General features: G+C 40.9%; 1 protein-coding gene across 9 annotated transcripts in view; it reads left to right on the forward strand.

Moving 5' to 3' along the window:
• Positions 1–27,415, forward strand: part of slc4a11 (solute carrier family 4 member 11) — an 81,286-nt gene that overhangs the window by 3,260 nt on the left and 50,611 nt on the right. For 2 of the 9 annotated variants that reach the window (XM_069536116.1, XM_069536118.1), the window contains exon 1: positions 12,519–12,688. The exons of 2 other annotated variants lie outside the window; for them this stretch is intronic. Coding sequence is in view for 2 of the 7 variants with exons in the window: in XM_069536113.1 (XP_069392214.1) it covers positions 12,652–12,688 (37 nt within the window). In the remaining 5 variants the exon portion in view is untranslated. Of the gene's footprint in view, positions 1–12,462; positions 12,689–20,530; positions 20,683–27,415 lie in introns of those variants that run through there. 5 more of the 9 variants (XM_069536115.1, XM_069536117.1, XM_069536113.1 and 2 more) reach the window with 4 other exon arrangements.

Consider the following 27,415-nt stretch of genomic DNA (forward strand, 5'->3'; position numbering starts at 1 on the left):
ATGCAAACGAGGAACCATGTTTTATAGATCAGTTGTTTGTTCAGAGTTCATCACGAGTGTTTTTCTGTTGCATCAGGATCTCTCTTCCTCTGCCTTCAGTATCAGTCTTAAAGAACCGTGTCAGTGGTGTGTTCATGGACGTATGGGAAGTTGGCACACAGTGTTAATTGTTTGTTAAGTGTCTTTAATTGAGTGCTGTCTCGTGGGACTGCAGTGGACTCGAGTCACTACTGGTGAAGCCATTAATCAATCAGGTAGTTAAAGCTCCCAGCGACCTGAGCCACTTTTAAGAGCACTTCATTATCCGATATTTAATTCTTTATTTAAACGTAATGTTTTCGGACCACAGGTTAACATGTAAAGCACAGCTATGAGTATTTATTATTGATTTGTTAAACTTAAAATTAATACTAAAAAAATGGCAAAAATGGTTAAACAAATTTAAAGGATATAACAAATAAATTAATGTTAAGTAAAATACTCTTTAAAATGATATCACAGAAGTCTATAGTAAAATGTATTTTATGCCGTTCAGTGTTAAATATCATAGCAGTTAGCTCACACACTCACACAGCACACACACTGACAAACATGGAGCACACAGCACGGCAGGATCCCACACAGAGGAAACATACAGCTGACAGCAAAACATCCGAAGAGAACAGATCCTGGAGTAACCGACACCTCAAGGCTCCCTGGTCGTAACAGTGAATATCAACCAGTGCATTAAAAAATCCTTCACCAGTCTATTGTGACTGAAGAGGTCACCCGTTAAATTTACGATGACACAGAGATTTAAACTCTACTCTGACTGAAGGTACTTTAGTTCATGCCCTTGTTCTAAATCAAGATCTTAATGTATTTTACGTGGCAATGTTTCAAGAAGATTAAACAACGATCACTTTAACTCAACATAAAGTAGGACCTGGTTCACACTGAAATATCATTATTATGTGATTATTATGAAACAGTTATCAATTATCAATCAAGAGAAAATTAATTTGACTATTATGCTGATGAGTTGCTGGTCATAGCTTCTCAAATACATGTTTTATCTTTTTTTAAATGTTATGTTATGTTTGATAAAATAATTTACAAGAAACAAAAATGGCTCGATGGGACACGGTGGAGATAATTCAGATTTTAGTTATATTGTCTTCTTTTATTATCTGAGTCATTGTAGGGGTGGACAGGAAACATGGGCTGTAGCAAAACATGGGTAGTGATTTAAAAATTAAATCCTTAAACACACGTCAGGATTTATTGATCAATAAAAAGTGAAGTTTTGACATTTGTTAAGCTTGATCGAGATTAATATGTCATCTGACGACTCACATATTTCACCACTGCTTGTCATGGCTTTTTCACTAAACATTTACACTTTGTAAAAACAATTGCAGGAATTATCGTGATGTTAGTTTACAATCCTGCCCCTAATAAATCTCATCGATGCAAACTTGGAATGTGTTTGCATGAGCGAACGCATGCATTATTTTCAGTTTGTGCGTGATTCCACAACAGACTTGTTTTGTAAATCTCCTTGGTGAGCTGAACTTGGCCAGCATCTGAAATGGACAATGTCAGGCAGGAGCCAGTCAGGAGCAGAGGAAACCCCACCCTGTGTTTGTCCACTAACTGTGTCTTTGCTGTCTTCCTGCTCGCAGCACAATACAACAAGGTGCCCTTTGCAGTTTATTGCAGTGTTTTTAATGTGCTCTGTAGGTGCACAGAATTCTAAAGCTCGCTTCAGTGAGACATTTCTCCAGGAGTCGTTTTGTGAAAGCTGCTCCTTTTCAAAACGAGGCAGCTTAATCTATTTCAGTAATAGTGACATGCACTCCATGCACTCTTGCAAAAAATATTAATATCACAAAGTAGGAGCCTGTAGTCCTCGCTGATTAAATGAAACACTTCTGCAGAAGGGATCCTGAATGATGAGCATCAGGAAATTATAATTTTCTCCAAAAGAGATGGGTAGTGATTTCAAAATTAAATCCTTAAACACACATCAGATAAAGTGAGACGCACATGCAGTAATATTGGATTTACCATGACTATTAAACTACAATCACTTTGTTAAGGATGGAGTGAAATATGACTCACACACACACACACCACTTCATGTGGTTAAGTGTTAACATGTAAACCTGATTTCACCATCATGAAGTGTTCGTGGTATTTTGTCCAGGTTGTTTTGTGAGAGTGATTTACAGGCAGGATGATCCAAGTTGCTGATTTGACCATTTCACTCAGTCACTTGTAAGTTAAAAGTGTCTGTGTCAGCATTGCTTCCCATAAGGACTTTTGGAAATGTAAAGACAACAAACATTTCCTGTGCTGTGGGTCTGTGTGTGTGTGTGTGTGTGTGTGTGTATGTGTGTAGAGTATCACAGGGAAAACATGTAGGGGAAGCTGGGGTCAAAGGATACAGCTGCTGTCTTCAAACGAATGCACATCTGTGTCTCTGACCGATTCAAGATCAGACGAGCCTCTCTGAGATAAACATTTTGTCTTTCTATGACCTGAACACTTTACTTTCTATTTTGATTGTATAGAAATCGATAGAGACATAAATGATCTACTTAAATAGAGTAGATGAGCAGAATGTTGACAGGCAGACAGTGGTTTGAGTCTCTGTAGTTTCCAGCAGAGGGCAGTGTGTATGTGTCTCACTGGACAACATCATTTCTCCTGTTGAATGTGCAAATGATGCTGTTCAACATCCAGCTCAGAAATCCTCAGCCACTGATGGGGTGTCCTTGTCTTCATCTGCATCATTATTGTCTGGTTATTTATGATGCACATCCTCAAAGAATAATTATATAGAGTAAAAAAAAAGGCCATGTATGAATCTATGTGTATTTACCACTGCACATGCATTAGTTGTTGTTGCACAAAATTAAGAATTACTGATCACATCTGCACATCTGTAGGCTGTATTTTAATCTGTGGTCTCTAATATTCTGCTAAAACCAATCTGGAGAAGCCCTCACAATAAAGAGACAATCGTGTTTTATTATTGTCCTTCATACGGTTTTCCCTTGAGGATTGATGAATTCCACCTTTGTTCCATTTTTATTTAAATAATATTTATGTTGCTTGTCAAACTGAAGGTGCTTGCGAATGTGTTGCTGGTTCAAATCTAGTTAGCCTCTGGGAACAGCAAGGCAAGGAAAGTCAATAGCGTCCTTGAGCAAGTGAGGCTGTTGCATGTACCAGTTTCAGTGTTGTGAGCGCGTAGGTGCAGAGAAGTGAGTGTACTCAGTCGACCTTGCTCATTTAATCGAGCGTTGAAACTTCCACACCGCTCTTGTTGCACTCAAGTTCTCTTTTTGCAATTCAGGCACTATCACCCTGCGTGTCTCCACATGAGCTTACTTCAGGCGAGCAGGTGGGATTTAGTGTTGCACTTGGCTGGGGCACATGGTTATTATTGGACGTGTGAGGATTGATTCTGTTGATCTGCATGCCACCCTGATATCCATAGTTACGTTAACAAAGTCAACCTATACTAGCATGTGTATTAACTGTTGAAGGAAATAGAAATATAGAAGAAGAATTGGATTCAAACGGGAAGTGTAAAATAATATCAAAGTTACACAAGTATGACAAGGTCATTGTTTGTACCACATATAATGTACCGTGTAATGTAATATATAAATATAATATGACAGGAACTGCTTGAGGCTGAAGTGACTGAAAGTGTTAACACACATTTGTTTGTGTGTTGAGTCCAGCATTGTTTGTAAAGCAGGTTTGTCATGAGATCATATGATCTACTCACGAGTGAATCACTGTATTTCTGGTTGTTACTTATCATAAGTCACATTTGTTTTTCTGTGAGATGACCGATCAGCCTCACAATTTAAGTAATGTGAGTTAACTGTCCGTGCGTGGGATTTGGTTAATTAACAAAATTTTCCTTAAGAGGGTTGGACATCCTCTGATATGACTGATGAGGTTTTCAACTAAATTTAAATTGAAGAAGATCATATTTACTCTTACACAGGTCTGACATTTTAGAAATACATCATCTTCTTAGCTCTTCCCAGATTGTTTGGTAACAAGCTGATGATTGGACTTTAATCAGATAATTTAATTTAACATGACGGAGTTAGAGCCTGAATTCTTACTGGGAGCATCTATGACACTGCAGTAGATGTTTTTCGGGTATTTCTTTGTTTGAACCAGAGTTTGATTGTCCTCCACTTCCTCTAACTCTGGTTTACCCTCACTGCTGTTCACTTCAAATCTGTGGTCGTCTACATCTGTCAAATACGTCTCTGCATTGTTACACCATCACAATATTATAATTTTTATCATTGCATACACAAGTTGTTGGTTGTTTTTCGCAACACAATCGGACTCACTATGACACGAGCGCTTTGTCCTGAAGTACTCCCTCATGGGTGTGAGTGATCTCACTGTGGTCCGTACAAAATAACATTAGTAAACAATACCCATAGTGAATGGATTTGAACGTCAGTTATCTTTCCCTCTCATAGTCATCTGATAATGAAACGGCATTTGGCAGCTTCCCTATGTTTTTTTCCGGTTGGACCTTCTATAGACGGCTCAATGAGGCCACTAGTCACTTTATCAAGTCAATTCCTATCTCACTCACTTTCTCTCTCATAATTATTTTCTCTGACATTTAACATATTTCAGTCTTTTTCAGAAACTCTCGTTGAGCTCGTCCTTTGTGACAGGCATAGTTCTTGGCTGTTTGACAGCTTTCTGCAGTAAAGACGTCAGGAAGACTTGTTTTCACTCGTATTGAATTTATTTCCTCTCTGGCAGCAGAGCATGTTAAACCAGCCTTCAGAAAGGCTGCAGGTTAAACTGGACAAACCAAAGACTTAATTAATAATGTCAGATTATAGACACGTCTGAAAACAAGCTTGCTAGCCTATAGCAACATTAAGGCTACAAACTACCTATAAGGCAAGAGTAATAACAACAAAACTAATGTCAACACTGCCTCATTCAGGTGCACAAAATATTCATGCAACAAATAAATACCAGTGCACTAGTGTTCCTCCACCTCTCGTGCACACAGTATGTTGGATTGCACGTTCAGCTACGTGCCTGTACTGACGTGTGTGTTCACCTGTGTCGTCTCTGTTATATTTCCCTGAGCCAATTTTTGCCGGAGAGAACATAATCAAGTTGTTCTTCTCCAAATTAAATCTGTAGCTAGTTTGTGACCTGAAATATGCCCTCATCCCCTTGGCAATACTTACAGCTCAGTACTGAATACACACACACGCCGATACCCGTACAGAGGGAATTGCGGGAGGCTGTACTGTGATAGCTCCTGCAGTGATGTGTGCGATGTGAGCATAACAAGAACCAGCTGCTCCCCTCTTCGTCTTCATCCCCCTGTTTCCTTAATTTCTCTTCAGTCCTTTATTCCCAAGTATTATTATGATTATCACTGTGCCCCTCTCTCTTCCTGTGCTGGCGTAAACAACAACAACAAAGATGATGCTGAAGGAAAAATGAAGAGACAGTGCTCCCTTAATGCATGCAGGCACACGCACACACACACACACACACACACACACTAAAGCTGACAGCCGCACACGCTTATAAACACAGACAAACAGAAAGACAAAAGTGACGCCTACACACAGCCACAAAGACAAGATAGACGCCTACTCATGCAGACACAGAGGTGTAGTTAACGCACATGCACACACAAACACTCAGACCTACACACACACACACACCAGCTAATGAAGGTTATTCCCAGTCAAAAGGACAGAGCAGGATTCCCTCAATGATTGATGACTCATTGAGGCAATAGCTGTCCCTGTTTGTGCATCATTACTTGCTATGGCGTATTACCATTATTGCTCCACTATTGCAGACACGGCTACCTGAGGAGCCCCGTGGCTTCTCAACACAGGGTCGACAGGCTTTAAAATCACCAAGTGAAAAGTCTTAACTGTGGTTGCAGAGGCACGTTGGCATCCTAATGAGTTGTACACCACATCCTGACATCTGGCACAAGGACAAAAGGACACTACATAGACTGCAGCAGCATGGTCATGTACAATACCAGACTACAAATCAGTTCAATCACATAATTTCTGCAGGTCTCATCATGGCTCTGTAGAACTACCATAGGGATCAGATAGGCAAGAAGGACCATGCACCTATAAATTACAATTTACAGTTCAGACTGCAGGATTAAACTAGAGCCTGACTGAGGTAGAACTATATGTGCACGAAAGGACAACAACTCATAACACACCATAGTGTGTTAAAGATTGTGTTAAAGACTGTTTTAGTAATAGATTAATCGAGTTCTCTGATATTTTCAAGGAAAAATACCAACATTTGGATGGTTCTATCTTGTCTTGCTTTAAGGTACATTGAATATCTTTGGGTTTATAAATAAACAACAACACATCAGATCACAGCTCTTTGGGCTCTAGTTGTTGATCATTGTCTATTTCTTTTTATTTATATTATGTAATGATAGTAATTATATTGTACGATATATAGTACAATCCTGATCATTCAGTTTGCTCTTTCCTTCACATCATTCGCCTCACATTTAACGTTTCTCTATAAAACACTCACACACTCACTATGTTGACTTACTGTGCAGCTTTATTTGCACTGTGGGACTTGCTGTGAAATAAGGAGACTGTCAGCTCCGGCTCTGTTGTTTAGAGAAGGTGTTACACCACAGATACGTGGTCCATCTTAATAATTGTTGAATTTCACTGCAAACAAGTTTGTATTTATCAATCCAGTGTCCCAAGTGAGGTCTTTGTATTATTTGAACTCTTTCTGTTTGTTGAAAGTGTTGGCTCCTGTTTTTTGACAAAGGGTTGATCAGGAAGTTCTCACTCAGCACATTCTCTGCGTGTTTCTTCAAGACCTGCTGAACCCTTCATGTGCACCCCCATCAGTGAGTGTTAACCCTATTGTATGGAAACCCTCACTTTGCTTTCTTCTTTTTTTTATTTTTATCAAAACAGCAAGAGGGCGGAGAGAGGGACAGTATGGACGGTTCGGGCCAGTAGGGGGGTCTATTTGGTTCCCGAGGTGGGGGTCCCAATTGCTAAACTTACTCTGTGCACTTTATTGCTTTTTAGTGGTTAAGGCAATTCACGAGTGGTGATTCATCACTCACTAACACACACACACACATACCCAGCTGTGAGCCTCCTGGAGGCCATTCCCACCTCCAGCCTCATAACACCCGCTGATGACTAGTCACAGAGTAGCTTCAGGGTCATTCCAGATGCCTCCCTGTGCACTCAGTCTCATCTCAACCTGAAATTGTATCTCTTGCTTTTACACATACACAGACCTCCCACTCCATACATGTGCTGGAACTACCTTTTGATGGCAATTGCTCTGAGCAGAAAATGGGATGAACTGGGTTCAAGACCTCAGCTGAGGCACAATGGGTTTGGAAAAAAAAGCTAAATGCATTTAACAGTTAAAAAAATCCAGAATCACAACTCAACTCTGAAAAATGTGTTCCTCCTGAAGCACTTGTTGTGAAGTGACAAGGGAGACTTGAACACAACATATGGCTCTGGCAGGTTGTGTGATGCCACATGGTGTGGTACTCCTCTGTTGCAACTGAACTAAACCACATATAACACAAACTCCAAGTCTAGAACTTGTATAGATGTATATTCCAAGGTACTGGTGGAAAATTGGTGTGGTTAATGGAATAGTTCACCCAAAAATGGATATAGTATGATCTACTCACCACTATGTCGATGGAGGGGTTGGTGAAGTGTTTGAGTCCACAAAACACTTTTGGAGTTTCAGAGGTAAACAGTGTAGCAGCCAAATACAAAACAACTGAAGTAAATGGCGACAACTTAACATAAAATGCCTCCATGCTGCTCCTGTGGTGTCATCGAAGTGTCCGCTGTTATCCTCCTCCCGGTTACTGCTATTGCGATACTCACAAATTCTCGCGAGAACAGAAGCAGTAACTGCTCATGTTTGACAAAGAGTTTGTCTTGAAAATGGCCGTAAATAAAAAAAATTATAATGACAATATTTTAGTTTTCATCCTTGACGAGTGGTCCGACATGGGAACGTTTTTGTATTGTCCAAAGGTTTTGGTCAACATGTGTGTGTGTGAGAGAGAGAGAGATCTAACTGCCTATCACCTGAGGTTCTTTACGTGAACCTTTAAAATAACTGCAGCCCTTGAAGCTAGTTTAAAAAAATAGTTTTCTTTAGATTCGTCTCACAACTTAAATGTTATGCTTCAATCTCACTGCTTTCAAAGCCTCGATTCTGGCCAAACGAGACATGACTCTAAAAAAACCAGAACGTTGCCAAAGCACCAATCAGCAGACGGAGCATTTAGTGGCAAAAGAGACAGATTTTTACCACAGGACTTTACGTAAAAACAAAAGCAGTAAATCACATTCATCAGATGGCTTCAGATAATGTTGATCTGAAACTTAACTACCCAGCATCTGTACAAGTGAACTGACGGTGGCTGTGCCTGCCAGCTGCCTCTGCCTCTAGGCTCATTCTGACAGTTGATGTCAAACAGGACCTGTTTTTGCATTTACTTTATGAAATAGGCTAATACCTGCACACTAGTTTTAGTTTAAACGTGATGTGATTGGCACTTGCCAGTGCTTACCACACGCAAGGCAGGCAAAAGCATCGGAACCACAATGCAGTTAGTGAGTGAGTAGTTAGACAGTTGGTATACGACAGGTTGACGTGACGCTTGACGGACAGACAAAATGAAGTCATTATGTTTTCAGGTCAGTGTGACTTTACAAAATAGACACCTTGTCTCATCAACACAATATCTCAGGAACACTTTGAAGGAATATTTTCAAATTTTACATACATTTGAAATCAAGGATCAAGAGATTGAGTTCAAGGTCACTGTAACCTTACAACATATGTTTTCAGCCAAACATGGCTGGTCGTCGCAGGCATACAACCGTGAGGCAGTAAATCTAGTTTCTTTACATTTACACGCAATGCAGCCTAATTTGACACCAAACTCAAACCACCCCAGGTTCCCCCTGGAGCCACCATGTCGGTGAGATTTAAAATTTCAGTCTTCGGTAAAAAACAAAGATCAAGACACATGTAAATCCAACCTTAAGGCTTCAACACATCCCTTAATTCCTGTAAGACACCACCGTGTCATTCACATTGTCAACTCACTTGCTTTTATTGACACTTGTCATGACATTGGTTGTAACGTTGCGATGCTGTTTAGTGTTTAACTAGAGCGCCGCCGTCATGACACCTGGATTTGTGGTGCATGAGAAGACTTGAATTATCCTCTAGGGAGAATGCGCCCTGGCTCAGTGACTGACGTATTTGCTCTCTCAGTGTGCAACAGTTCTTATGCAAAGCAGACCCACTGGCCATACCACACACAGTGATGTTATGTATGCAGGCATATGCAAATGAGTGACCTTTCGCAGAGCATTTACATCAGGGTGGGAAATTAATTTTTTGGATCAAGTAGCCTCCGTGTCTGGTTGATTTTAAAAAGTCAGTATCTATAGAATATAGTAAATTTGACAGGATCATTGGAAAAGTTTGATTTAAAGATACAAATTTCAAGGAATTGCTAATAACAAATTCAATGAAGTGTTGATGGTGTAATTTAAAATTTTAAATGTATTAATTTAGATTAGTGAATGTAATTCTGTTGTTGCTCTTGTTTGCTTTGTGTTTGCCATTATTTAACAAATGGTCCACAAAATGTGCAGTGTACGAACTTTATGGTGCAATTATATGTGGTGAACACGACCTCAGCCATTATTGCATTAACAGAAAGCCTATAGAAAAGTAAACTGGCAGATCCAATCTCCTGACTGCAGTGATTTTTATTTGTGTGGTTTTGATTAAAGAAAACGAGCATGTCTGAAATATATTTTTAGAGCCTGATCGATATAGCTGTTTGCCAATAACATGAGCAGACTTGAGCCTTTCACAGACATATTGGTGTCTGCATTTACCGATGTGAAAACATACCTAAGAAAGTCTAAGTTAAAGACAGAATGTGTCGCACCTTGTACAGATTGTTCAGCCCCATTGGCATTGTCTAATAAATATTGTAAATAAGGATTTAAAGAAGAGGCAGCAACACTGAACTGTAAAAAGTAACAGAAACTTGATTTCAGTATTCTACTGGTAGTTAGTATGGGCATGATATTAATCATGAAAATAAGATGCTTATTCATTACAGCACCAAATGATTAGTGGAAACAGCGAAGGTATTGTTCGTCAGAGCTGCAGTTAAAGTGTCTGGGATGAGTTGTTCTTTGCCGTGGCACAGTTTGTGGTTTGAGAGTGAACACGCCTTGTTTTTGAAATAATTGGGTCATTCTTTGTCAAGTCAGACAGAATCCAGGAGAGTGGTTACAGCACCGTCTCAAGATTTGGATTGAAGTTTCTTCTCAAAATGTTTAGATACCAAATCTAAAGCCTGTATTTTGTTATATTACAGAGTTTTTATACTTTGTTAATTATTACACACTATAGAACACCGCATCCTGAAAAGTATGATTATATGGCTATATTCCATCCATCCATCCATTGTTTCGCTTACCCAGGCTTGGGTCACTGAGGTAGCCAGTCAAGTAGGGTATTCCAGACTTCCCATTACTTAGCTATGCTTTTCAGCTTATCCTGGATGACCCAACTCCTCACTCTATATCTAAGGCTGAGCACAGACATCCAATAATCATAGAGATACTACATTTTGATCAATAACTGTACACCAAGCAATTTCTATGTACATTTAAATGCTGCTCCTCGTACTATTTTGTGACCTCATATGTTGGCATACCTGCAGAAAACCCGTTTTTCTTCCATCCTACAAAGTTTCATGAGGGCAGGAATAAATCATCCCAGACAAAGCGCGTTGAGGCTGTAAAAGGGAAATAAAGTGAAGGGCTGAAGGATTATGAAAATATTTTACAGGCCTTAGTTTTCAATCATACGTCACTATCCTGTAAAAGTGTTGTGTTCTTTCTGTTACTATTTCCTCATTGGGCTTGAGTCAGGTTAACCTTTTTTCTGGGCAATTGAATCTGAATGCAAGAATATGATCACATTTGTATTTTGCAGTTGTAGTTATAGTACAAACGTCGGGCAGTTCCTTGCAGCAGTAGCTTGTTCTTGTGAACAGAGCTGTGGTGACTTGTCATCATGCCACACTGGAGATTTTGTCGACTGAACACAGAAATGCCAACATAAACCTTATCCCAGTCCCTGTCACTTTAGCTTGGCATGATTGACTCATCTGTGCTCTTGGATATAATATTCTCTCTTTTGTGTCAGTCAAGGGAATGTAGATTTGTTAAAATTAGCACCATTTGTGACTGAGCTTTACTTTTCAGATGTCACAGTGGATCGCCTCTTGCATGCAACAAAGGCCGGCATTCAAGCCACATGGTAAATGTTCCAACCTCTCGTCCTCTGACAAGTGATAGATCATAAGGTCTACAGTTCAAAATTATGTAAAACTGACAAAAACAATGAATCGTCCCATTTGAGTAGTTGGAACTAGACCAAGATCAGAGCCAAGACTGCAGTTTGTTTATCGTTTGTCTGTTTTCTGACATGAACCTTTTCAGACTTGGGCTTTCACATATGAGGAACGCAGCAGGAGATTGTTCGGGTCAGACACACTCACAACAACAGGAAAACTTCTCGAACAGTCAGGCAAGAGGTGGCATCTGGGGAGAGCAGCAGGAGGCAGGACATGTTTAAATTCTGCTGTGGAAAGTGTTTTTGTTTACAGCTCATCAACACCTCTGCATTGGCCCTTATCACAGAAGGCTCTCAAATCTTATTGTCATTTTAGATGTAAGAAACATCTTCAACGTGCCTATTTGCTCGCTGTGAATTTCCTGGACATTTTACTCGGGAGTTGGCAGGAAAACGCAGAGTGATGTCAAGATTTATGAACTGAGCTAGAAAATGTAGTCATCTGTCAGCCATGGGTTGGGTTTGGGCCTTAAAGGGTTTCAATGAATCTTATCTGATCTACAATATTTTGTAGAAATAGACAAAGCAATACTTCTGAGAAAGCTGAGCATGAATGCATGCATTGTGACATGAATGCACGACTACGACATGTGACGCTGCCGCATTCATACCATGTCATTCATGGTTTGTCTGTGTCCACAAGCACGATGAGTGATTCAGTACAGACACTCCTGACTGAGATTAGCTCACGTTCAGTCATGGGTACCTCAGAGCTTTGAGAAAGCGTAATGGTGAGCAGCTGGGTCAGTGTGGCTGACGACAAGATGACATGTTGCACGGGTGGCTGGGATGTGCTCAGAGAAGACTGATGGAGGGGGTGTGTCCTGACGTTAGGTTTGCCCTGCTGCATGCTGGCCTGCCATAGGCTGCTGACTGGTGAGCTGGAGTAAAGGAATGGATGGAGAGGAGCAAAGGCACTAGGACCCAGCGGCGAGACAGCGAGTAGGCAGGCAGAGTGGGGCTGAGTCACTGCATGTGTCTGAGAGGCAGTCAGAAACAGAGCAGAGCAAGAGAGCAGAGGTGATCTCACACTCATCAGCACAGGATAACACAACCATGATGGGTTGACTTGGGGGGGAAGCGGTTGGAGAGAGGAAGTGTGCATTTGCCAACACTTACTCAGCCATGGAGACCAACAAAGTTCTTCATTTCGTTCCTTCGGGTAAGTGAACCAAAGCTCTCGGAGCTGCTCCTCAGCTGTGCACGACAAAGCATTCACTGGGAGAACCTTGGGGTTCCCTACCTAGTGAAACCTGAGAACCCCCTGTGCAAAACATGTGCAGCCCACCTCCACTTCCACTCTGAGGAACGGCAGATGTTTGGGTGCGCATGTGTTCTAGTGTACATATTAGATGTTTTTTTTCTGTTTGCTCTTTCTGCATACTTAGGAATGTGGCTGTTTGTGACAGAAATCCTGTTTTTATTTCCTTTTTCAAGGGAGGTGTGGTTGTAGAAGAGCTGTTTTGCTAACAGAAATAGACGTGTTTTTTCTTTTTTGCATTTTTGAGTGAGCACTCTTGCTGTTTTTCTTTTTTTTTTTCTCTCTCTCTCTCTCTCCTCCTCCTTCTTGTTTATGTCTCGTATGCGACACAAGAGGTTCCTGCGTCGTAATTCTTCAGTTCATAAACTGAACCTTGAGAAAAGATTGCATTGGAAACCTTTCGGAAGAAAGCCTGTATACCTGTCGAGCAGGGACAGCAGGAATGCAGAGAACGCCTGGGCTCATAATGCACTTTCTCATGTGTTGCACTGGCGGGGCTCGTGCATGTGCGCCTGCTAGACAGAGCGGGATCGACACAAGCACAAGAAACACTGTGTGTGAATGTGTACATCTATGTGTGCGTGTGTGTGTGTGTGTGTACAGTCATGTGTATGTGTGAGTGCGTTTCTGTTCATGAGAAATTGAAGAAAAAAACCACATTCAGCTTCTGTGTTTGTGTGTTTGTGTGTTTGTGTGTATGAAACGGAGAAAGATGGACAGATTAGTGTTGGTGACGGCCACAGGGGAGCAGCGAGTTCTACCCTCACTGAAAGTCTTGAGAGCCCACAGCCGATTCGGAGGTGTGATGCGGCTGCCTCACTTTCATTTCGTCTGGAAAGGCAGAGCGGGATGTTGCGTCTTGTGTGTGTGCATGCATGTGTGTGTGTGTGATGAGGAAATTATATGGAATAATGCAAGTGCTTATTAATAATATCTGAAACTGTGTACGTGCATGAGTGCGTTTTGTTTGAGAGTAAATCCCTGTGTGTGTACGGGATAATGTGCACGGATATCTGTGTGTGTATTTGTGCGTATGTTTGTCAGAGTTCAGTCGTGCTCTGGTGAGAGATGTGAGAGTGTGTGTGCGTTTGTGCACTAGCGTCATACACTGTGCACACTAACTACATTTCCGAGTGTGTGTCGGGGCGTAATGGACACTGCTGTGGCTCGTCCTCTGAAGACTAATTTGCATTCATTTGCTTAGGAGCTGATCAGAGGCGGAGAGGGCAGGTTTGATATTTGCAGCAGAACAATTGTGTTCAGTGAACAGAAAGGTATCCAAAAGGATTTCTACTGAGGAATGGTTGAGGTTTGGATCGGTGGTGATAGAAGGAATGTTTAATTCCGTTGACTCATTCATATCTAATCATTTTAATCCCTTTGATTCTATGGATTTTTGTGTCTTGTAATTTAACCTTGGATTTAAATGCACATGTGAAGGTTTTAATGCCCTGTAGACCAAGATAACAAAAAACATCGTCTACCCGCAGGACTATGATTGAGATATTGATCCCCACCAGCAGGGGTTGGTGATCTGAAGATTATATATCGTCATCCATCTTCAAGTTGTCCACAATCTACTTTTTCAAGTGACATTTTATGACATTTACAGTCGGTCTACCCCAATAAGATGAATCTGCGTTACGTTCACAAGCCACTTAGAGGGATTGCCTCGTAAGTGGCTGCACAAATGGGTCCAGTTATATCATGTGACTCTTTCATGTGTGAAAAACAATTCAACCTTAGTTAGCAGCATGACTATATGTACAAAGTTTGAAAGATAGAATTAACATTATAGGTGAACACATATCGACCACCCACAAAATGAAGCCTCTAAGGGAATCTGTCAGTGTGTCCTGCATGAAGATGGACGACATGAAAGATCCTCAACAGGGAAGCCAAAGCGTATTGAGCGCCCTCTGGTGGCTTGCTGTTGTATAGGTCATAAACCCTGCCTCCTCCATGTTAGCAGATGGGACATGGACCAAAAAGTCAAAGCACATGATGTTTGTCCAAGTGCACGTTCAAGTTTGGATTTAATTAATTAGATGAAGTGTCACGATTGATAGCGTATCAGTTGGACCTCAATACCACAGCTCCATCCCCGATCTCTACTGCACAGACTCCAAATGATGTCTCTGGCACAAGATGGCAGCGTTTGTACGTGAGATATTTTGGCCTCATTTCTGGAGAGTGGAGTCCATCTTTGTTTTTTACTCCATTACGTGTCCTGGGCTCATTTGTGTCTCACAAGGTCCCAAAACACAAACGGTTATTTTTAATGGAATATTGTGTTGAGATGGAGCCAATAGATTTTAGGCTGGTTTGAATCTGGATATTCTCAACAGTACATTTAAAATATAGAAAAATGGTCACAACTCACTAACAACCAGTGACTCAACAGTTACTTTACCAGAGGATAAAATGTCCCCACTTGCCAAATTGTCTTTACTCTGGATTTTCTGCTCCTCTGTTGAGCTACACATACAGGCCACACAAACTGTCTTTCACTGGTGTTTACATCTCTGAGCATGAGCGAGACCTTATTGCAGCATATTGTGAGTAATCCTCCAGATTGTGTCATTATCAGTGGCAAGCTGTCGACAGGTGAAGGAGCAGCCGACGCTGTGGGAGGAGGTCAGGTGATCTGGGATTCATTTTATGGACTTGTAAATTACAACAGAGCTTCCTCATATAATTACTCAACGTGATAATACCCCAGTTAGTTTTTTAATATTTCATACTGAGGTGTTGATCGATTTAACTCTCTGAATGTGTTTTCTCTTGTCACTGACAACAAACCTACTTATAGAACATTTCAACATTTCAAAAATGGGGAAAGGTAATAATTTGCTTCATAGTTCATTAACTTTTACTCGAATCATAGTTTAATCACAGTTACCTCTATACATTTCTGTGATCAGTTTATATTTCGCAGGTGAAATTTAAATTTCCGTTACTTCAATTTCTTGTTTAATTGTTTTACACATTTATTTTGGCTATTTTTATGTTTTTATCTGATGTGATTAATAATTGATCTAACATCAAGTTTTATGCATTTTTACCATATTAAGACAGTTAAAATGAATTTTTCACACCTGCAATTAACAATTATTTCTTTATCAGAGAATTTTCTCAATAAATAAATAATTTTGTCAGTAGAATGTCTTCTTTTAAACTGTTCTGATAACTAAGGTCATTGTGACATTAAGCTGAGATCTCCAGCGTCGTGCGAGCAGGGTGTCAAACTTCAGGTGTGACAGACAGCCTCATAATCCGTGTCGCAGCCGTGACCCGCGGAGCCAGAAAAGATCAGCATGGCGGACACATAGTGGCTGTGTGAATTAGTAGTTCGACCATGTGGAAGTGGAGGTGTGTGTGAAAGATGGATGACGTGTGGCGCTGTGTGTGTGTGTGTGTGAGTGAGTGTGTGCTGTAGATGTGACAGTGATCTCTGATCAGTATTCACCACTGGCAACAGATCTCAGAAGCTCCAGCCTCTGAGCACAGCCATCTGGGCAGGGGAGAAACACACATCGACACACACACATATACAAATTATTATACAGTAACACACACACACACACACACACACACACACTGAGATTTCACAGAAACACATCTATGCAAGACACGACAAGACCGCCACACTTGCCCAAGTATATTCACACATAGGGGCTTTCTTCTGAAAAGTCACACACCTATTTGTGCTCACAGAAACGCACACTCACACCAACTGTCACAGATATTGTCCGTACACACTGCACATAATTACATACACAACTCATTCTATCTACATAATTTGTTGGTTCTCACACAAAACAATTATGTAGATGTGTCAAGACAGACACTCATCATGCACAGTTCAAGGAACACAGGATGATGACCACCATTCATTACAATCACCACACACACACACACACACACACACACACACACACACACACACACACACACACATTTGTCTTTATATCTCCATCTTTGTTTGCATGTCCCTCTCCCACGTGCACATTTACATACACAGACTCTTTTTATCTCAATATTTGATATGTGAACACACGGACAGGTTGTGTATTTTTGTTTAAGATGTGGAGCAGCAGCAACACAGCACTTTGGGTTGTCTTTCTTTTCATGTTTTTTCAAGATGACTTGTTAAATTTGGCACAAATGTGGAGAAATTAGTGAAAATAATAAGTCAGTTCACGGTCAGATGCTACCTGACATCGCTGCTGTTGTTTACTGTATCAAGATTTTCTAAACAACAACCTCTTCTGTGACCAGGGTTTGTTTTGCGCTGTGGTTTTAATCACTTAGTATGGTAGTGATAAAGGATTTTATCACTCTGACATCAATGAGGTGCAATTAACAAAACAACAACAACTGTTGCTACAAATAGAAGCACAAGTAAAGCTAAAGGGATTTTAACAGCAGTAGTACGATGTGGATTATTTTGAGAATTATCTTCTCACCTGAAGTAGAAAATGACTGAGGTGGAAAACCACATCTATGTTTTAAAAGTCAGAATACAAGAAACCTTTGGAGCTCTAGCTTTATGAAAACTAACATTTAGTTTGGTTTATTTCACAGAACATGAATACAAAATACTTCTATCAAACACTGCCAACACACCAGTCAGAGAGGCAATTTAAGATTCAATTTTTCCCAAGGACACCCCGCCACGCATACTGGAAAAGCCTGGGATCGAACCCTTTACTTCTCGGGTTAGTGGACGACCCAGTCTACCTCTGGAGCCACAGTCTGTCCTTATGCTTCCAAACATTGAAATAAGCTGTAATGTTGTTGTTTGTGCCTGTAACACATTTCTTTCTACGGTTAACAGAAAACCATATCCATGCCACGATAAGCATGACGCCTGTTTGAAATGTGCTTCACACCACACACCTTGATACGCAGACATTTTGATTAGGATTGTGTGAGCGTATAAAGGAGCTTTTTAAAACAGTGTATTTTTATCAGAGCAGTTGTTTGATAAATGTATTTGTTCTTCCTCATCACTGGGTTTCCTCAATTCTGCCACAATTTTCTGGTTCCTAAGTAGCTATTTCGTTCGATGTATTTCGCTCCTCTTGTCTCTGGCAAACATTAGATTTATTTAAATCGATGTCCGTGCTCCCCTCTGTCTGTGCACGGTTTGTGATCTGAAGTAACACACACTCATCTTTTGTTAATTCAGTTTGGGGAGCAGTTGGGAGTGCTTGATTAGATGCACTGGGTCTCCCTGCTAATGGAAACTTGGCAGAACCTTTTGTCACATAAAAATGAAATCACAAAGTGGCATAAATCAAGATCCTGATCCTAAAACGATTTATCGTGCCACCCTAGCTTTTAACACTTAGGTCAGACCAAAAGCAGTCCAGCTAAATGTGATGGATTGATTGATTATGAACAATGGTCAGAGTCTGTTTTTAAATAATACATTCCAGACAGTGGCCACTTGTGAGATAAAGAACATGACTTAAACAAAAGGAAAAGCAATAAAAACATTGTAGATAAATGCAAATCAAACTTCCCCAAACGCTTTCTCAAAGAGGTTTTGAGACAAGGTTTTAAAATAATTAATTTTAGTGTACAATGTCTAAACATGTGTCAAAAATAAAAGTAAAGTAAAAGTACTTTTAAAGGTTAAGACCAAGAACACAATCACCAGTAAAGTTTAAACATTACTTATTTGACTGATATATTTTAAAATGTAGAACCAATGCCGTTGAGGTCTTCAGGTAAAAGCCTGGAGATATAAACTTGTATTATTATTAATTTGTACAAGTAATGTATTGTAGTACAGTTGTATTATACTTAGCACAATGCCTACTCTATAGTGCTCATCATGGTATTCTGGTCTTCACAGTCAGCAGAACATTCAATCTGAAGAGTATGAATCTCTTCTCTCTTTTCTGAATTCCAGCCTAATGTCAATTTTACAAGCCAATTAAACAATATTTACCAGAACCATGCACAAAAATAGCCGTGAAGTTCCAACATGGTATTTAACATGTGACTCTCACAAACCTCTTTCATTCCACATGTCGTCAGTGCCTCATACCCTCCAGATGTGGATGTATAAAAAGCATCTATGGTTATTGCAAACTTCTTTTCCCCCCCGCTTCTTCAGTGGTCAGATAAAATGGGGTTTTGGGGTTTAAATGCCAGTGTGCTGCCTCCTGGAAAAACAACCAGTCATCACAAATGTAGTGACAATAAACTCTGATTATAAAGACAGAAAGTCTCACAGCCATTGAGAACTATTGAAGTTCAGTTTTATTCACAAAATAGGATGGAAAACACTGGTTTCTCTACATTATTTATTTTAGTTTCCATTGTTTTCAGGAGCAGATGTGTTTGAATCTAACCCTAACCCTTTCAGCGGACGAAGGGGGACAATGAGAAATTGATGTTGGTGCAGGGTGTGTGTCCTAATCTTATTTTAAAATACAATAGATGCTTTCACTCAGTAATAAAGCACATTGTCGGCTGCCATTGTCTCTTTTAATTTAAAGTCGAGGATCATGTCTCCAAGGCACATAATCACTTCCTCAGTGCATACGCACAAACGCATGCAGATGGAGTTAATGCAGCTACTTTTACTTGCACAAATGCATGTTTAGAAAGTAACACACTCAATGTTGCTGGTTCCCCGCCCTACTTTGGTTATGAAATGCCACTTGCTGCTCGCTGTTGTGTAATCAGGCTGCAGTTTACCAACACATGCGCACCCATCCTACACACCTAGGTGCTTGTTTCACTTCCTTTTTGATTTCGCTCTGCACAGAGATGTGTACTGTGCAGTTCACTCTCTCTCCTTTGCAGTGAATTTAATTTAAAACCAACAAACAGAACACAACAGAGTGGCAGACATGACACACGGCTGCTCGCCTCCTCAATATATACCCACCACACATACACAAACACACACACACACACGAAAAGTAATTATTCCAAGATGTCAGAGGATGTCGATGAATTCTCAAATCTTGATTGTAAAGCTGTCTCCACGTGTCTGAGAAGAAATATCAATGTGCTAAGTAGAGTGTGGCAATACACACACACACACACACACACACACACACACATGCACATGCACACATGCACACACACACACGAGCATGCAGAGACACACATGTCCTGTCATGTATGAACCACCCAATTCAGACAAGATACATTCTGAGCTGCAGAAACAAGTAGCCTCATGTAAGACGAGGCCTGCAGACATTTTCTCCTTCCCGCTCAGACTGTGGTTTTTCATGCCAGCCTGCTCTTTTCATACAGTTGTTGAATGCTGACTTTGCAAAGACACACACAAACACACAAACACACACAGACACACCGACATGTATGGTTTTTATCCATGAGCGCTGTTTTGCTCCTTTCATTCACACTGAGTCTGATGTCCTCTTTGTCCTTGCCGCATGTCGTACCAGTGCAATTTACATCCTCTGTATGCTGCAGTGTCTGAATTGAATCTGTATCCCAGCACGTGTAGTTGATACAACATCTGTAGTTTAGGTCTGTGTGAGTAACTTTGCGTTGCAGAATAAATGTTGTGTGAACACAGCAGCAAATTCCACACTGAGTGACGTACAAGGGCGAAAGGATCTCACCTCCAGTGAAAGAGGAAGGCTCACAACCTTGAATAGACAAAAGACGACACAAACCACTCTGCCCCCAGTGTCAGGTGGAGGATTAAACAAGAACGTAGTAGTGCGATGTAAAGTAGAACTGTAATCTGGAGAACAGTAGGAAGCCATGGTTCCTAATTTAAATTCTGTCAGTGGCGGAGTGGGATACAACTAAGCCAAGCAAAGAGACAGCTCCTGAACAGCACCCACACTGCTGAGGTTAGTGGTTTGATTCTCACCAGGGCCCTGCATACTGAAAAGGTACAAATACTCTTTTTAATTTTATATTTACCTCTTTTAAAATGTCCCGTCCTCTGTCTGCTACTGTTGGAAGTAATGTATTCCCAAGTGCAGCAGGTAGGAATATGCACAGTGTAAATGAGGACCTCACAGATGGTGGAGACTGACAGCATGTCACATTTACATTAGAGTCGACTTTGTGCCGCCGTCTTCTCCTCCGCCGCCTCACATCGATTCAGTCAAAACTGTGTCTTTGTAGTTTCAGAGGGGGAACACCACAAATGAAAAGCAGCGAGATGTGCTGTCGGGTAGCAGGCAGGCTGGAGCGGCATACAGTAGAGGGCTGTGTGGAGAGAACAGCAGACAAAAAAAAAAAAAAACGAGATGGTGGCCTGGCTTTAATCGAGCCAGAGGAAGACGGGAATGTGCAAGCAATTAGCAGGAATCCCCCAGCACCGACAATTTTTTTTTTCTCCCCCCCCCCCCCCTTCTATGAAAAACAAGACAGCCAATTTCTGCAGCCAGCGGTCGGCTTGTGTGTGTGTATGTGTAAGTGTAGTGGAACAACATCCTCAGTCACTTGCACACTCACTCCACATGAACACACACACACACACTGTGAAGGTTCCCGCTGCAGCACCTGAGCAAAAGCATCTTCCTGTGTTTGAATGAGAGCACGGAAAATGTGAGACGAAAAGAAACACAAGCGAAAGATGTGAAAAATGTTGAATTTGAGAGGACGGAAAAGGAAAAACAGAGGAGGTGGGGGTTTAAATTGGTGCACGTTCCTACGCTAACCTCCGTCACGATGCCTCGTCTCGCCACGCCGCAGACGGGCCTGGATTTATCTGTGAACCGGCAGTAGCCAGCTCACTATAACTATCAATCCCTCTCAGGTGAAAGGAGCAGAGGATTACTGCAGAGCAGTCCAGTCCACAGACCTGACGCCGAAAGACACTTAAATTCATGGCGAGAGAAAGAAAACAGGCTGGAAACACAGACGTGTTGCAGGACTGATTTTCTTCTTTTTGCACACACGTAGATTTTTGATTAGAAAAGAAAAAAGAATTACATCGAGGGCACACAAGAGAATAGTGTTTTGTTCTTTGGCTGAGGCCTGTTACCCATCCAGCTGTCAATCACAGTATGAAATATTCCTGTAGAGTTTTAGTTCCTGAAAATAATGCGTATCAGTTTTCAGTCTCACCAAATAGTTTGGTCTTCGCTGCCTGCAGCTCTCTCCTTTAACGCGCTGTCTTTGCTGCACCTCAGCCTCAAGCAAATTGAATTTCCTGTTGTAATCTGTGACACATTCACAGACACATGTAGATGTGTATCATATCATTTTTTATCGTAAATGAAAATTAATGATTCACTTACCGAAAGAAAAATGAGCTCAGTGTGAAAAGAACTAACTAAAATGACAGAAACCATGTTTGAAAAAAAAAATTGGACAGAATCGTCCACCCAGCTCTGTGGTCAAGGCTCTGCCGTGACATCATCAGCATCAGACACGAGCCTTAGGACAGCTGTCATCATCTAGATCAAACTGTGCGGGATTTTTTTTCTGTAGAATTTAGAAAAATAATTTCAACTGGTATCTCATGTGCTAATTTTTAAATACGGGGCAGTTGCCCCCGAGAAAAGATTTTCTACATCAGTGCTAAAATGACAACGTGTCACGAATTACTGGATTATTGAAACGTGATGAGTGCGTTAGCAGAGTGAATCAGGAAGAAGGAAATATACCAATTTAAATCCGATATGTTGACGTTTTCGGTTTTAAATATCCCTTTTTGTCGTCGCTTGTCACAACGTTTCTGCAAACGTGTTGTTCATTGTACCCTTGAGTTTGAATGAGGAATTCTGCCAATCTTTTTTCAAGGAAACACAGGGAGGAACAAAAGTAGATTTTCTTTTACTGCAAATGCGAGTCATTGTATTTGCAGGCTCTTCGAATAAAAGCCTCCATCAAATAACACAGTGTTTACCCCCGGCTGAAGGACAGTACAGTACAAGCATGTTGGATAAATGGAAGAAGAATCTACCTCAGAAAATCAATTAATCCATCATCCACTAAGATGATCATACAGACAATATGAGCCTCTTTGTGTTCTGCTGTGTCCTGAGAGTACTGATTGTATGTACAATATTGATTTCTCCTGTTTGAATATTGATTCAAATCCAGTCTCATAATCTCCAGTAAACAAATGTGACACTACAAGAGATTTTATTGACCGCTGGTTTTGAAATTTAAATTTACGTCTCAATCTGTGGCTGTTGTTAAGGATTCAAAAATAAACATCCAGAAGCTTTTAACCAGTAGGAGGCTTTCGTTGACAGCTTTGATGAAACTTGTTTCTACCAGTCGTGGTTGAAACCACTCACTGGTGTGGTTGTTTTCGGCTCAGTGGGCCCAGAGTGGCACAAAAACTGTCAGGATGGATCCCCACCTTATATTTTGTATTTTATTATAACAGAGCAGCCTGCCCTCCACCAGACTCTGAAGTTCCCAGGTCAGCTGCTGATGGAGCAGAAAAAGATCCCAGGCACAGGCGCTCGCAGTTCGGGTTTGCAGGAGCGCCCTGAGAGATAGAGATCATGGTGAGCGAGATGTCAGGAGGAGCAACAGCTGCAGGATCTCTGTCACGTGTAGAGTTATTGTTGAGGTTCAAAGGAGACATATTCTCCTCATGTTCAGGTTATTATTTTAAAAGTTGTCTCTGCTCTAACTTCACTGTCACCGTCTGAAACACTTGGTTTTAGCTCCTGTCTCTTTAAGCACCCCCCCCCTCCCGATAAAGACCCCTCTGCTCTGATGTGATTCGTCATCCACTTCCAGCGCGTGTAGGAAATGTCGGCCTCTACTCTTGCTTTAGCTCACTTTGGCTAAACCTGTCACTAGTGCGCTTCAGCGTTTTGTTTGAGTGGGAGGAGATTGCACACAGACTTCTGGCTTTTTTGCAGAACTTTTACATAAAAAAAAACTTCATCTGTCTCCTTTAATACCTGACAGCAACAATTTGTTTTACCGCCTGAGGAGTTTATCTGAGAGTGATTAGATGATACTTAATGATTGACAGATCTTAACTGATTAATGAGCTCCCAGAGCCCGTTGTAAACTTCTCACATCTTGTGTTTTGATGTTCAAGTTGACCCAATTTCATAAGAATTATAGGCATATTGATTTTGCTATGATTTTAAGAAAAATAATGAATTATTCTGTCGATTGATTTATCTATTTATGTACTAATTCAGTCCCACTTTACTAGTGTCGTGCTTTTTTGTCGTGCAGCAACAGAGTTCATTCAGATTCAGCTCAACTTGTCAATTCCAGAAAACACAGATCAGGGTGCAGGTCACATTTAAACATCGTCCACGTAAAATAAAAAAACATAGTCAAGTGTGGGCCTGCTGTTTAAAAAGTGTACATGTGCAAAGAGCTCGTCCAGAGCAGAGCATTGGGAGGAATTCCCTTTCTGCCTGGGATCTCTCAACGACCACAGCGCCAGAGATGACGGGTGCCAAGAGAGCCTGTGGGCACAATTAGCCAACAAAAGGCCCAGCCTCCTCCGTGGTGCCGTCCCAGCCTTCGTAGATTCCCCTACAAACACAGCAGGGGCACCTTTTAATCTCTTGCCCTCTTCACTTCAGACTATTGGCCTCACCTCTCCTGTAAATTCCACGGTTTGTCCCTCCTGGGGCTCCTGGCATCTGTTTTGCATGTACCTGCAGTGCACCGGGCTGCAATAGAGAAGAAGGTTGGAGCAGTATCGACCTGGCTGGTTTATGTACACACACCCAGGTTGACTTCCTGTTGTCTTGGAGTATTTAAATAACATCAAAACACTTTATTTGTCGCTGTTGAAGCAGAGTCTGCACTGGGTTAAAGTAATGAGTGGTTTTCACCTATAAAGTCGTTCCCAACAGTTTATAGAATGTATAAGGTCCCTCCCTCTCTGTGGATTAAATATCTGCAGCCATCAAACAGCAGCAGGGATGTTTAGGTGAATTACATCTGCAATGTTTCAGCAACACACTAATTAAATTCAGGTCACAGAACGTGGGTACCTGCGTTTAGAAATGTATCCCTCATTTGATTTATCTCAATACAATATATATATAAATTGAAAATATAATTTATCAGTAGCAAGTGTTCTCAGAATGCATCCCGATGGATAGGTCTGGTGATATTTTATAGTATTCCTTTGTTTCTCAGCTGAAAATTGTCACGAACAAAAGCACAGAGTTTATTCAGGTCGTGTTTTGAAAGCTTTACATTTTAATGCCGTAGAGAGACTGGGAGCTTTAGGAGATGGACCACCATGTTCTTGACAACAACACATTTATATCTCACCAGTCTCTGTCTTTAAGTTAAAGCATTTCCTGTTGTGTAAATATTGTCGCTACATTTTCTCACAGTATTTGCCCAAACTATTCCATGTGGCTCATGTTAAATATGTTCGGACATGTTTTTAATCTCTCCACTTAACAATACACCCACTACCAGTAATAAAGGGTTGTTGCCAAAATACTTTACGTTGAATGCGTTATGCTTTCAGGTTCCGAACATTGTCCTGAAACTTTCCAGAGGGGCTGACCGTGAGAACGAAACTTTTCCTACAAGCCTCTGAGTAAAATATCTGAAAAAGATGTTTGAGTGAGTCCATGTGAGAAAACAGCACGGAGATGTCTGTAAAGCTCACAGCTGGCCAGTGGGCGTGTAGATGAAGTTTCAAACATGCGACGGACGCAAAACTGGAAAAAAGCAAGAAGAATGCAAACATTTCAGGATGAAAAAGAGGTTCACACAAAGACAACAACTTGGACAGACGAGCCAAGAGCTTTTGAGTACGATGCCGGTCTCGATGTCCTGTAAGAAAGAACTCAGTGATATTTATACGTTATAAGTTAAAATATCAGCTGCTGCTTTTTAAAGGGGATTAGAGGTGACGGCAACTATTAAAGCTCCATCCTGACTTCACCCACTATTATTCTACGACCCTTGCTAAAAATACTGTCACCCTGCTTGAGATCTTTCAGATTGTGCCACACTGCACCAGGATGCATTTGAGCCTGTGGTCACAAACTTGTGTTCTGAGTTTCCTCTTATTTGTCTTATATTTCTCATTACAGTTTCAGTAAATTGAAAACTCTCCCATAAGCCTGTGTTTATAATATTTTCTTCCCTTACTGAGAAGGGGAGGGGGGAGTCTGGGTTTCCTGCAGTGTTTTGCTGTAATGATGCTGTGGCTTAGTAAGAGAGGTGGTAAATCATATTAAATGTGAGCCCGTACAAACACCTACAGGTCTTTAGTGCTGTTTTTGCCTAGGGCATCAAAATCACTACACTTTCCTTCTTCAGGACTGTGGGAAGACACATTCCCCTTATTTTCTTTCTCTCTTCTGAGTACACCAGGATCAAAAAGGTGAATTCAGAGCAGAAGCACGGGTCGGCCGCTCTTTGATTTGTAGCCCGCGTGGGTGTTTGTGTTTTAAGATCCAGAAATCTTCGGAAACATCTCGGGGAACATTTTCTCTCGCTGTCTGTCTTTGTCAAGCAACTGTTTACTCGCTGTGTCACGAGTCCTGGAACTGATGCAAATACCGCAAACGCTGCAACGGCAACAAGCAGGCGCCTGCCATCTTTTCTGCCGATAGCTCGTATCAGACGACAGTTCTGGTTTATCAGGAAGAAAGAGTTTGTCATGTGGCGTGTTCTGACACTATATCAAGCGAGGAACGGAGCAGCTGCCTTGCTTGTGAGTTTGTGACATGGGAACTCGACTGACTGACACGTATTTCCCTCATGTATATGATGAAAGGCCTGAATCCAAGTAAGAGACTCGCACACAAACAGACACATGCACATAAACACAGCCGATCAGTCAACGCCATCACACACGTGCGATGCTATTAAAACCGGCTCTCACTTCCTGTTTACAAAAAGACAGCTTCCTCTTTTCTGCAGAAGGTTATCACATATTACATCTGTCTCTTTTCTAGTGTCTAACTAGGGTCTATTCAACCACTGTACCACAAGAAAGATCAGCGACATGTACAAGAGGTGTTGTCAATTTCAACACCAGCAATCTCAATAAGTATTTGAAGAACCATCACAGGAAAGGAGGAGGAGTTCACCAAGGCAAAGGGAAAGAAGAACAATTTACAGCAGCAAATGTTTTGAAACCACAATAAATGAAACAACGACATCCACAAAACATACAAACAGGGCACGCTCATTTTTGTGTATTCGTATATTTATATATTTGTTGTGGTTTTTTCAGTTATGGCTCTCAAACTAGATAACAGGCCATACAACAATGATGACTCATCATTTGTATTGGTTTTTTAATCACACAATCCTAAAATCAGTACTCACACTAATGTAATTTTTCTTTATTGTCTATTGTGATTTATTTCCATCTTACATAGTTCACTAGTGGCTCTAGAAAAAATACCAAGTTTTAATAAATCCCTGTTTATGTGTTGGAACAGAAATAAGAAGTCTGTATTCCATCATTTTTACATCCTGCTCCAGGTTTTGGAACTAAATGATAAAGGCAATGAGAATTACAAATAAATTATAATAAAAGTTGCCATTAAAAACATTTGCCCTCTTTTTATGGCAACACCTTTTGCAAATGGTTATAAAACAGCTCATATTTAATTTGACAATGAAATGAGGGATAATTAAGGGACTTTGCAACATTAACAAACATGTGTGATAAACTGGGTGAAAACCTGAAGCGTG

This window comes from Paralichthys olivaceus, chromosome 12, assembly GCF_024713975.1.
Source record: "Paralichthys olivaceus isolate ysfri-2021 chromosome 12, ASM2471397v2, whole genome shotgun sequence".
NCBI classification, from domain to species: Eukaryota; Metazoa; Chordata; class Actinopteri; order Pleuronectiformes; family Paralichthyidae; genus Paralichthys; species Paralichthys olivaceus.